Here is a 13,603-nt window from a genome sequence, read left to right as displayed (position 1 = left end):
TAGACAGTGGGATTTTGTCAGAGGCACATATAATCATGAGTACACGCTCCAGGTGGGATGGGCAAGTGTACGCCTTTGACAAGGACGTCACCTGCATCACTTTCACTTGGCCGTCAAACATCGTAAAACAGAGCTCAACTTACACTGCAAAAAATACTAAATGATAAAAGCCGAAGTCACAAATCCCAAATTATATATTTATCAGCTGCCACAATCTAGAAGCCTTCATACAATGACAAAACTCAAATAATTTCTAAACTAAAAAGGAGAAAGCAATTGTTGCTTTCTTTAATTACTGACATGCTTTAAAATGTACCTGTACCAGGAATAAGTAAAAAATAAAGCCATGATCAGGGACTTACACTATTGTGTGCGTGAATTTATTAAAGACCAGGCATTGATGGATGAGAGAGAGAGAGGATGGAATTGACAGGAGGTACGGATACAGGACCTTTGGGGTGGAGAGAGGGCACAGCCACAGCGAAGAGACACTGGACCTGCCAGCCTAATGATGGTCTATAGCACTAGTCAGAAGAAAGACAGTGAAATGTGAATTCTGCTTGTGTTGTCTGTTAAGTATAAAAGAGGGTTGGAGATGGTTTCCATGTCATCAGAGTAAGATATTGTTACCTATAAATTATCCTCCTTGCTTGATAGCTGCCAGTAATGCTTGTTAATGATGATTGGAGCCAAAAAGTGTTCCTACATTCCATTCTCATTTGTAGAAGTGAGTACTGGAGGACAGAGAGGAAGCAATTCCTCTCTTTCTATTCTTCCTTCTGAAGAGGCAGGCAGTCTGATGTCGTTTCTTTGTTAAGCATGTTCAAAATGTGTTAAGTACTGAGGCCAGAGTGAATGATTCCTCAATCGGCTCCTTTAAGAGACCTATTTACTCAAAGATTATATAAAGAGACATCTCTCTACGATGTAATTATGTAATTAATCAAAGGAAATATGCAGGTATAAAGTTGTTTTGCTAATTCATTAAGCTTTTATTGGGTCACAATTCCACCACATGAAAAAAAAACCTCAATTAAGATCATTGCATACTCTTGAAATTGCATAAAACCTCTCACAGCAAATGTGCCCACATTTTGAATAATGATATAATTTAACCTATTACAAAATGACTGAAAATTACTGTTCAGAGGCTGAGTGAAGTTCGACTATTTATTACTTTTTTATGTCAGGTATGTAATGGTGCAAGACCACTGACAGCAAAAATCGGTGGGTACATCATGGTGGGAAGAGCCAGATTGCATCAAATAAACTGGGTTCATATTCCTCCATAATTAATAGGCTGCATTACATTTGCTTTGTTTATCCAAAACTCATTAAATTAAGTTCTGAGTTGTGTTTACAGATTGTTTTTTATGTTAGAAGAGTTTTCTAAAAGCCTGAAGATGTTTTCACTCATTGTGAGCAGTAGCTTTGGTATATTTAAAGGCAGTGACCACATAGGGATCATTTATCTCTTCTGAGGCTGCAGAGCCAGGAAGTAACTCAGATTTTTGCAGTGGAGATCTAGGCCAGATGTAAATAAAGTATGTGGTCAGAAGGAAGAGGATGTCTACGGCATCTCACAGAAGAGCTTCAGGAACGGACTTCAATCTCAGGGACATTTTATATAAAACCTGCTTCAAAGCCAAAGGGTACACAAGAAAGTTTAATTCAGTTACTTAAGGACACTGTGATTTTGTAAATGTCCAGTCAGATGACACTTCAGGTGACACAGGTCATGCTGAAAGCAAAAGAGAAGCTCAGGTTACCCCGAGATGCCTCACTATAAATAGTTTGTACATTAATCAGGTTCTCAAGGTTGTATCTCAGAGCAGTAGGCTTGGCTGGCAAATAAATACCGTTTATAAAAAAAACTGCTCCTTTATCCACACAGTATTTGCTGTCTGCTTTGCCATTTGACTTTTCCACCAACTGTTGTTGTTGTTGAATCCTTGTTGTAATTGCCTGTGATGGTAAAAATGTCCTGCTGGTCATTAGCACGGCTCCTTTGATTCATTGCACCATTTTCTGGCAAGCTTTATTTATCTCTATAGATTAAAGGCATTGAGATCCTTTTTTAAGGTGGCCCCTTTTCCATAGGTGTGGTCAAACTACTTAGGTTTCTTCTGAGTTATTTGTTTTGTTTTGTTTTTCTTTGTTGTTGTTGTTTTGACAGCCACAAGAAGTTTCATGAAGCACTTCTTGTTTTAATTGTTCTTCATTTACTTCATATCCTTTCCAGAAACAGTCCTCTCTCTGCGTAATAAACAGAAAGGCGCTTCATACGAATTTTACTTTCTTGTTACTCTATTTTCTTGTAGAACTTTTGGTAGATTTCTTTGCAAAAGCAGAAGCCATTCCCTTGGTTGGAAGATACAGTTGAGGCTAACTTTTTAACAGGCAAGACCACCTGCAAAATCTGAGTCAGTTAAGAATTTTTTTCTAACCGGAAACATCCCAAACATAATTGTCTTATCAGGATTTCAATGAAGTAAGAGGTATTTATCTACAATTCCCCCACCTGTGCTGTTCTAACCCTTACATGTTGTTGGCATTTCAGGAGTCAGATAATAGGAAAGATAAATGTTTTTGTCCACTGGCTCTATGAACACAGTTGTCAGTGCAGCTCTCTGATACTATGTACTGCTTATAAGCAACTTATTATAGCTGTTAACTTCATCTGGACTCAACTCTGGGAAGATGGATGCAAAGTCCCATAGTTCCCTTTCTCTCCAGATTCTAGCTCCTCCGACCCATTGACTTTCCTGAAACAAGGGAGTTGACGGTCTAGCGCAGCCAGGTGGGGTGCCTGGGGGCTGCCAGTGAGACAGTGTTGTGAGACTCCCTGCTTCTGGTTGGAAGAGAGTCTGGGGACCAGCCTAGAAGAGTCTTAAGGGAGACCCTGAATTGTGTGGGTCCTGGAAAATGCTTGGCTTGCAGAGACCCCTGGACCCCGTGGGGAAAGGGCAGCATTGAAAACTCAGTGCTTCTGTGTTCCCTCTTTGCCGAGGAGAGGATGACCTGAAATGTGAGGATGTCCTGAATCCTGAAATTTGGACCATGTCCTCTCTGTCCTGAGGTTGGGTGGGCATTTGGATGGCAGCTTCACTGACAAGGACAGCTGCTACGCTGTCTACCTTCTCTGGGCGTCAGCCACCTAAGGAAGGCAGTGACAGAGAATCAACTAGCAAGACGAGAAAAGCAACCCTATATACAACCCTTGATTCAACAGCGGTCAAGTGGGAGAGAAACCAAAACAACCAGAATGAAGCTATTCAAGGAGACAGACCCCATCCTGAATGAAACTAAGTAAGAGCGCTGTAAGGAAATTCTAGCCAAGCAGCAAAAAGACCTAGAGGAACTACAAGTATGATTTTTCCAGACTAAAAAAGGATGATCTTTGTGGATACTTGAAATCATTCCCTGGAAGAGCAAGTGAGTGAAGCACGTGACCCACACAAACAAGTCCTAAAAGATAGAAATCAGCAGGGAGATTAAAAGCAGTTAAAGGATATGCAGAGGAAACCAAACGTGAATACTCGGCAGTCCAGAAGGATAAAAAGGATGAAAGTGAAACAATAGCTGCTCGCACAGCATATGAAATTTTCCAAGCTAAAGAAAAACCTGTGTCTGCAGATTAAAATGGGCCACCGGGGTCTATGCGTAATAGATGAGAGGAGATAAACAGCAGGGACAATCTGATAAAAATTCCTACATCACAGGGAATCTTACAAAGTTTAAGAACGCAGTGATAGAGCCAGAAGATGCTGGAGTAAGATATCTACAGACGATTAAGAGAACAGGGCTGTGCAGAGTCATCCTTAAAATAGACACACAAAGAATCACCTAATCCATGAAGATAAATTTCTGTTCCAGATACACTCCGTCACATTTTCTAATTTATTTCTTCATAGCATTATCAGTCTTCAGAATTTTCATCCATTCCTGTTTCATGTTTATCGTCTGTCTCCCCTACTAGAATGTAAGATGCTCAAACAGCAGGGAATGCGTTGCCTGTATATTTAGCTCTTAAAACAAATATTAATTGACAGACTAGTTTAAGTTTTAGATTTTAAAGCTTTTTTCTACAATATTTTATAATAGGTAAATATTTTCAGTTTAAAGGTGTAGGGTTTTTAAAAGTTGCCTCATATCAGATTTTTACCAGAGAAGTGAATTTTATCTATTTCCTTTTTTTGTTGTTGTTCAAAATGTAAGATTTTTTTTAAGGTCTATAGAAATTTTATTCAGGATTTAAACCTTGTAGAAGAAATATGAAAAGCACTGTTCTGATTATATTGCTATTAAAGTATATTCCTTGTTAAAGTAAAAAAATAAACCAAAAAACTCCGAAGCAAGAATGCTGTCTTTTTCTAAAAATATGTATATTTGAATGTATCTGCATCCATTCAAATGAGTGACTGCTGTGGGGGGACTAAGTTAGTTCTTTGGCTTATACACATCGATAAAGCGCCTCCTATGTAACCGTGTGGTGCTGGGTGTTGAGGGTTCCCTGTGTGCTCACGGAGCAGCAGAGTGATAGCCTCTCAGGGCTCTTTGTGCTACGAGGCAGGACAGCCTACTGGTAAGGACATCGGCTCCAGAGCTAGGATACCTGGGTCTGAATACCGTATCCCTGAGCACAACAGGAAAGTGACGTAATCTGTCTAATTTTCAGATTTTTTAGAGTGTGATATTCATGATGCTAAACATCTAATCAGTATTTTTATTAAAAAGGTATAAAACGTGCATGAAAATGGGGCAGAAGGAAGTGTTCTTCAAAAACCTTGATATAACAAGACAGGCTTAATCAGAACAGAGTTGCCCAGAGTCATTTCAAGAATAGATAACAAGCCAAAAAAAAAAAAAAGAAAAAAAATATACCGCAGAAGATATAAGTGGAGTGAAGGAAAGAATGTGTCAATTATAAACAAAAGAAGCTTATGATTTTGGAGTCCAACAGGCCTGGAGTCCAGGGCACAATGCCAACAGCTGAGTTAACCTCAGGCAAATCACTAAAATTCTGAACCTAAAGGGTCTTGTCTGTGTGACTAGAATAGGATACTCATGGCTTCTGTAAGGTTTAAACACAAGCATGCAAATCCCTTAGAATACTGCCTACCGTATAATAAGCATTCAGTAAATTCAATATTTATTATATTAGTTTTTGAAGAGACCGAAATGCAAGTGGCAGGTGTTGGTGTCCCGGTAGGTGCAGCACAGGGGAAAGCAGTCCTGCCGCTTTATGGTCGTGTAGGATGGGTGGATGCTTCGTAGTCCGATAACATTTGAACGTTAAAAGTCTACAATTAATTCCCCTTGTTTAGATTTCATGCTTGCCAAGCGTGAAATATCTTCTTCACTGTAAAATTATGAATTAATATCTTGACACTCAAACCAATCTCTGTCCCACAATAGTTCCATATGAACTAAATGCTCATTAAAATGGAGGGGGGTTATCTATGTATAGGGGGCACACGCATACCTCAGTCTGAGTGATAGGTGGACGGTGAAACAGGGAGAAAAGTCAGTGAGGTATGAAAGTTTTCACTGCTGTACGTGAAGAATTAAGAGTCTCTGAAAGCTTTTGAGATACAACCTCTAACATGATAACATCTTGCAGGAACCCTGATCAGTTCATTATCCGACCCATTCTTGTAGAGACTTTAATTATTTCCAGAGAGCTCTCAGTATATTTCATTAGCCATACTTAAAAACTTGTCTTTATTAGCCTGGGATGTCTCACCAGTAGTTGTGGAAAGATTTAATGGATCTCTTGTAATAAAGACAAAAGCAAAAGGAATTTAACAGCTGAGTATGTATTGCTGTTGCGTTGTCAAGACTTGGAATATTCCATTGTGGCAATGCCCGTTTGCACCTTCACTGTCATCAATCCCGTGGTGTTTCTTTGGCTTCACAGAACACAGTGACGTGGACCAGGAGACGGCGCTGGCAGGTGCACAGGGCTTCCTGGGCTGTCTCTCTGCTGTGCAGGTCAGCCACGTGGTCCCGCTGAAGGCCGCTCTGCACCGCAGCCGCCCAGCCCCCATCACCATCTCAGGACACGTGACGGAGTCCAGCTGTGTGGCCCAGGCTGGCACCGATGCCACATCAAGGGAGAGGACACACTCCTTTGCAGGTGGCCTATGGCTCTTCTTTTACCCAGTCCCAAACACAGCTTGTCCACTGGATATTAAAATCTTTTAATGCTGGGACTCTGTGTTCTCAAGATGGTTTCTTGAAATTGGTTTTGTTTAATTTTCAGTCCTTGCCCATTTCTCTCCTAGATTCTCAATTCCTTATTCCTGTGGACCATTGCATGTGGGCGTTGCTTAAGGTTAAAATTGCAGACATCCCACACTGACCTCTATAATTCTGTTCTGGTTTTAAAAGTTTATGAATTTTTAAACATTTCTTCTTTTTACTCACCGATATCCCCCTCTTCCCCCTTTTCTGTCCTCTAACTGCAGATCATTCTGGAACAAGAGATGACAGAGAACCCGTCACTAACACAATCAAGAGTGACTCTGCAGTAATTGGAGGTAGTAGAAAGCATGAGCGAGCTCTTCCTATCATTGCTAATGATGAGGTAGTTAGCACTAGAGAAGCTGTCTGTGGAGAATCTACACATGGCCCAAGAGTTAGGCAGTGAATCCTGAGGTCAGTGGGGTGCTTTATTATTTGTACTGGATTGTCTTATAGAGTCATCCTGAATTCCCAGCTTCCTTGGAGAGTTTCAGCGTAAATAATTTATAATTCACTGAAACATCACACTCAAAGAATGGTTGTTACACTATGATACTAATGAATATCATTTAGCTTGATAATGGCCATCTCCATTCCCTAGGGTGTTCTGACTGGATTTGAGGAAGTGTCATTTTTTGCCTTCTTGGACACATCACTGCTTCTGCAAGGGTTTATGTAAGAAGTAGGAAAAACCTGAGAGTAACATTAGAAGCATATATTTAATGCTGCCTTAATGCTTAATCAAGGTGTATATTTCCATGGTTTAGATGCTCCTCTCAGTGAATATTACATTTTTATTGGCATTTTATCAAATACAAAACTAATGGAATAAGGGTGGTTCATACTTACTTTATTATTTTTTTTTAATATATTTATTTTATTTATTTATTTTTGGCTGTGTTGGGTCTTCGTTGCTGCGCGCGGGCTTTCTCTAGTTGCGGCGAGCGGGGGCTACTCTTTGTTGCGGTGCATGGGCTTCTCATTGCGGTGGCTTCTCTTGTTGCAGAGCACGGGCTCTAGGCACACAGGCTTCAGTAGCTGTGGCACGAGGTCTCAGTAGATGTGGCTCACGGGCTCTAGAGCACAGGCTCAGCAGTTGTGGCGCACGGGCTTAGTTGCTCCACGGCATGTGGGATCTTCCCGGACCAGGGATCAAACCCATGTCCCCTGCATTAGCAGGAGGATTTTTAACCAGTGCACCACCAGGGAAGTCCCAATACTTATTTTAAATTGCAAAATTAACACAAAAAGTTTTAAATATATCTTCCTGGCAGTAAAACAGCATATTCTCTGAAAATGCTGAGAACCAGCCCCCTACATAAACCTTTTCCTTCCTGATTAATGGTCTTAAGAATGTTATTAATCAGATTATTGAAATGTTAAGTGGCTCACCTTTCCTCCATACTCTGCATATGATATGGACATAAAAAGTAAACAATTATTTTATTATCAATATATTGCCAGGTAACGTGATTAGTCGTATACTTGAGCAACTTCCGTGGGCTTTATACCTGATTCATTTGGTTCTATTTTTTACACCCTTACTCATGTAGACACTGACTTCCTTTAAGAACTTAGAATTTTATTTAGACAGAGAAGAGTACTGGTCAAATCTTTGTGAGAATATTAACATCCCCATTGCTTTTTCAGTTGCTTTACTTTTTATCAAATTAATGAGGTATAAATTAAAGATGCATAAAATAGGTTCCTCATTTAGTCATATAACAAGTGAAAAACAAAAACTAAAACCCTGTTAGAAGAGTAGTTAATAACTGCATGTCTAAAATAAATATATCAATATAGTATTAATACAATCTATGGTAAAAACTCATTTGAAGTTATAGCATTTAAAATGTGCTCAACATTGCAACTTGTTGGGGTTCCTTGTCAAACAAATTGTCTCAGTCTCATAACGGTGCTTTTTCTGTGCATTTAACTAATATAGATATATAGTCAGGATATAGGGAGATAAATATACAGATTTAGATATAAATAGTTATTGTATAGTCAAGCTAATGTTACAGCAAGTATTTAATCTTTAGAATATTGTTTGTAAGTCATTGTATGTTGGGATGGAACACACAATGGAAACAACTAATAGGTGACCTGTGAAATTCTCACTTGACTCAAGTGCACAGAGCAGAGCAAGAATTATGGAAGATTTGCTGCTCGGGGTCTCGCCAGGGTCCACAGATCCGGGAGTGTCTGCTTTTGATCATTGCAGACTGAGCTTCGGGAGCAGAGCAGCTGGTCGTGGCCATCTAAGCCCGGGAGGCCTCTCCTGGGGTCACGCGCAGTTTCTCAGCTAAATGACAGAGTACTGTTCTGTAGCGTGTTGCTCCGTCTGCTAGCGTTGTGGTAGAGTTCTTCACTTGTTGCGTTACTCATAAATTGCACCCACTGTGTAACAATAATTAATCCATTTAAGTAGTTTCCAACTGGCTAATTCCCCCGTGTTTTACATTTTAGGTAATCTTTTTCTTCAGTTACAAACAGTAAATAAATAAACAGTGTGAGATGGGAAAATTGATTTAATAAGATATTTAGGGTTTCTGGTCAGAATACACAGATATGAATGCTCAGATTTAGACAGAAAGCTACATAATTTCCTCATAAAAACACATTCACCAGTTGGCAGTGTCACAGAGTGCTGTAGATAGACGGCCATATGTCATTTAGAGTATCCTTTTTCTTTTTTTTTTTTTTTTTTTTTTTTGTATAACAGGTTAGATCAAGTTTTTCCGTGGACATGAGAAACCCTGACATAACACTGTCTCCAGTTAAAAGGGAAATCACGTGCATGGAGCAAACCATTTCCAGAGTCCAACCGTGATTTTGACTGTCTGGGCGTCCTGCCTGGGCCTGCAGTAGCCTGCCCTCTGTATCTACTTCATCAGCTTTCCACACTGAAATTGTTCAGAATCTCTTTCTTTAAACTAGAGGCCTATAACCAGACAATAGAAATATTTATAGCAACTCAACTGATTACTTTTCTAAGATGAAAGGCAAAATGTATAACATCAAATGGATCCTCTGATTTAAATTATTCTTTATTAATATGACCAACTATGAAAAATCGTATCCATTAGTAAATTCTTCAGATTTCAAGTACGGTACAGAATTTAGTTACCAGGTTTATGTTGGATCTGTCAACAAGGAATTTCTGTCCCTTTCAGGTGAGGCTGACCTGGCCAAAAATCGGCTTAGCCCCTGGCAATATTATGATTGGCTGTAGTGAATCTGCCCATCAGATCATGTGCTGTGAAATCCACTGTGACTGATGAGGACTTTCAAAGTTTTGGCTTCAGTTGGATTTGTTAGAGTTGTTTATACCTAATTTAAACCAGGAGGAAGAGTCCTTGTTTTATGATATGAGACTCCATCCACATCACATGTTTTCATTGTACCTATTTTCGTCTGAAAACACTATATTAGTACCTCCACTGATTTCATCAGAAGAGTCTAAGTACAAGGGAACTCTCAAACTCATGGTGACAGACAACAGTTTTCCAAATTCTATTTTTCATTTGAAAACTTGGCTTTATCATTGGCATCCTACACTGTCAGTTGTTTTTCTTTTCTTTCTTTTCTTCTTAATAAATTTTAAAATTTTTATTTATTTTTGGCTGCATTGGGTCTTCGTTGCTGTGCGTGGGCTCGCGAGCGGGGGCCAGTCGCCACTGCAGTGCGGGGACCCCCTCATTGTGGTGCCCCCCCCCCCATGAAGCATGGGCTCCAGGCACGTGGGCCTCAACAGCTGTGGCACACAGGCTCAGTAGTTGTGGCGCATGGGCTTAGTTGTTCTGCGGCAGGTGGGATCTTCCCGGACCAGGGCTTGAGCCCGTGTCCCCTGCATTGGCGGGCAGATTCTTAACCACTGCGCCCCCAGGGAAGCCCTGTTTTTCTTGAAGTGACAGATTTACTTCATTTTAAAGAAAATGTCCGCCAGATATCCCAGTTAAAACAACCATAGTTTATCTGTCAGTCATCCTTTCAAGTAAAAACAGTGTTCTTTAAAGGAAAAAGCAGCTAGTTCAGTTCACAACTCAACTCAGATGTTCACGCTAGCATTCTTCCTGGAGACAACCATCATACTTCACGCTACAGTAGAAGTGCTTTACAAATACTTCCCATGTCATCACACAAAATGTTAGAAGGACTTACGGCCAAAGGTCATGATTTGGTAAAATGTGTAATTTTTAGTGCTTCATCAAGGATATTCTTAAATGAATCTGGTAGTGCAATGCCTGCTTTCTACTTTATGAATTCAGTGACCACTTTTAAAGTTTGGTGGCCTTGTTTTAATTCATGCCAAGGTACCAAGAAGTTGACCTAACCTTGTTTTGTCCTATCAGTGGATATTACAACACAGTGAAAAAGGCATCTTAGAGTTATTATGAATAGTTTTGACCCTGTGGGCCCCTCACAGTGTCCCGGGAACCACCAGGGATTCATAGATCACACTTTGAAGAAGACTGACTTAACGTAATGCCAGGATTGGTAACCATTTGGCATAGCTAACAGTTGTGGTATTTTTTATTTACCACCAATTTTTTATTTACAATCAGGTGTTTCAAAAAATCAATATTCCTCATATAGCTCTAATTACTCTATGTATTCGTATCGATATATTTCATTAGTCAAGATTATTCGTATACATAACTTGTTCCTGCTATTTATTTAACAATATAACAGATTATTGATAATCAAGTTCATTAAAGTGTTTACATTTAAGGGGATAAATTAGGAGATTGGGATCAACCTATACACACTACTGTATATAAAATAGAGAAACAACAAGGACATACTGTTTACCCAGGGACCTAGACTCAATATTTTGGAATAACCTATAAGGGAAAAGAATCTGAAAAAAATAGATATATATGTATATGTATATATGTATAACTGAATCATTGTGCTGTGCACCTTAAGCTAACACAACATTGTAAATCAACTATACTTCAATTAAAAAATGTTTACAGAGACTTCCCTGGAGGTCCAGTGGTTAAGACTCCATGCTTCCCCTGCAGGGGGCGTGGGTGATCCCTGGTCGGGGAACTAAGATCCCACATGCCGCATGGTGAAGCCAAAAATAATAATGATAATAAAATAAAATAAATAATAAAAAATGTTTACATATTTAAGTATTAAAAACACATTTGATTATTTTATGATGTTACTATTACTCTATAATTTCAAAATCATTAAAACTTGTCTGGGTATTAATGTGAAGTGACCCCATGGTCTTAGAGTCATGTAGGTAATACCTTGTGTTATTAACATATTGTATATATAAATGCACTGAATGAATCCAATATAATATGCGTTCAGAGTAAATGAAGGGGAACCTACAAGACTGATAGAACTCAGAAGTAAACAACATATTTTGATACCACTTGATCCAGAAATACCTAAGGTTTTGATATTGGTTTGAAATTGATATTTCCAATTTATATATATTAGATGCTTGATTTCAGTAGAAAATAATTTTATGGTGACTTCTTGCACAGGGAAGTCTACAGTTTCTGCATGGGCGACAATTCTGATTGTGTATTTCTTTTCTCTTCTGTCACCAGGTTTGATAGCTGTTGTGATCTTTATCTTGCTGTGCATCACTGCCATAGCTGTCCGCATGTATCAGCAGAAAAGGTTATACAGAAGAAATGAGGCAAAAAGGTCAGAGAATGTAGACAGTGCTGAGGCTGTTTTGAAAAGTGGGCTTAATACACAAAATGCAGTCCGTGAAAATCAGAAAGAGTACTTCTTCTGATTGGCAGCAGTGATTTACCTTATAATTACAGCAGTCTGATTTAATAGCCAGGGGCTCTCAAGGGACAAAAAACAGTTCTTACACTGAATGTACAGGCAATGGATTTGCAGCACTGCCATGTTGCCATGTCCAGACTCGAGACAGCTCCAGGAGGCCTCATCCAGTGACATACTTCCCACAGCGGTCATTCTATATAACAAGGAGTTTTAGATATTGATATTAATTTCCAACTGTTCTGATATGACCTGAAACAGAAGTTTAAGCCACTTGAGAGCTACAGGTTTTCAATGTGAAAAGTATAGCCCTGGCCTCTCAGCCATAAGTGATACCTAAGTTGTGTGAGAGGTGAAAGTCAAAATTGGACTATAATGACCTTGCTTTATTTGAGAACATATTCTGTGTTTGCTTTAGTGTCCCCATGGTGTTATTCATAGACCTGGAAATGCTTCTAAGATCCTCTTTGGCTGGTGTTTGCATCTTCAGTGGCCAAAAGTATATAAACCCCTTTGCCTTTCTCTGTATTGCATTCAATACAATTTATCAGTAGTGTTGAAATATGTTTTGTTGTCACTGGTTTGTTTGTATTGCTCTTTTTCTATTTGACTCTTCTCAATGATTTTGAAAACTTTAGGTTTTGAGCGTCAGGCTCTAGCTCTGAACATGCAATTCATATGTAACAAGACCTACAAAGTGCATTGCTCATCAGTATGTGATGTCTTGCCTTTAACACTTTTCTGTTTAACTTGCTCTCATGGTTTGGTATCAGCAGTAGTTAAGACCCTGGGTAATGCCAGTTTCCCAAAGAGTGTGAAATGTTGGCACGTAAACTCGTTGATATAAAAAACACAATTCTTAACACTTCAAAGAATTGTTTTTATTTACAACTGTAATATCGCAAATGAAATATACTTCCGAGAATATTTTTCCCCAAACCTTATGTCAGTTTTCTTTATAGGCTTATATTTCTATTTTCCTAAAGTTTATCACCCACTTTTCTTTGATCTCCCTTTACTGTAGTCCATGGAGCATCTTCTTATGTATTAGAAAAAAGAGACATTTGAAGTGTAGAGCTCCATTCTTCATTCTAAACTGTATCCCACCCCCCCCCCCGCCCCGCTTCAGGCATATATTTTGCTGTGCACTGACATCCAGGACGTACTTTTTGAAATATAAGCTGCACCATGCCCCCTTTTTTCAAATCCAGTAGAGTTATTCAAGAATGCTCCTCCTAAGGGGTGATGGCATATTACATGTCATATTCTAAGTCTGTCGTTCTAGTCACTTCTCATTTACGATGATGGGGTATATTTCTCAAAAAGAACCAAAAATCAATATAACTTACTAACTAGTTCATTTTGATTAGGAGATATATACCTAACAGAAGTTCAAATAATTATCAATAACTTTATGAAACTTGCAATAATTACCCTTGAGGCCATGTAAACAAGATGCTTGCATGTAGCTATCTTTGAATTCCACAAGCCAATTGTATAGCAGAGGCACTTTGGAATTTACGCTCACACTTTACAGGTGTCTTCCAAGGAAAAACTGGATTCCTTCGTTTGTTCACACCAGAACAATTTGGAA

General features: G+C 39.1%; 1 protein-coding gene across 6 annotated transcripts in view; it reads left to right on the top strand.

Moving 5' to 3' along the window:
* CNTNAP4 (contactin associated protein family member 4) overlaps positions 1 to 12,016 on the top strand; it is a gene marked incomplete at both ends in the record, with an annotated part of 261,875 nt that extends 249,859 nt beyond the window's left edge. For 5 of the 6 annotated variants that reach the window (XM_082862478.1, XM_082862479.1, XM_082862481.1 and 2 more), the window contains 3 exons: positions 5,921 to 6,139; positions 6,471 to 6,542; positions 11,823 to 12,016. In XM_082862478.1, the coding sequence (XP_082718604.1) occupies positions 5,921 to 6,139; positions 6,471 to 6,542; positions 11,823 to 12,016 (485 nt within the window). The remainder of the gene's footprint in view (positions 1 to 5,920; positions 6,140 to 6,470; positions 6,543 to 11,822) is intronic. The other variant, XM_082862480.1, reaches the window with a different exon arrangement.
* Positions 12,017 to 13,603: the final 1,587 nt, after the last annotated feature.

This window comes from Leucopleurus acutus (genome assembly GCF_964270905.1).
Source record: "Leucopleurus acutus genome assembly, chromosome: 20".
Taxonomy (NCBI): domain Eukaryota; kingdom Metazoa; phylum Chordata; class Mammalia; order Artiodactyla; family Delphinidae; genus Leucopleurus; species Leucopleurus acutus.
This window is presented reverse-complemented; position numbering and strand designations above follow the sequence as displayed.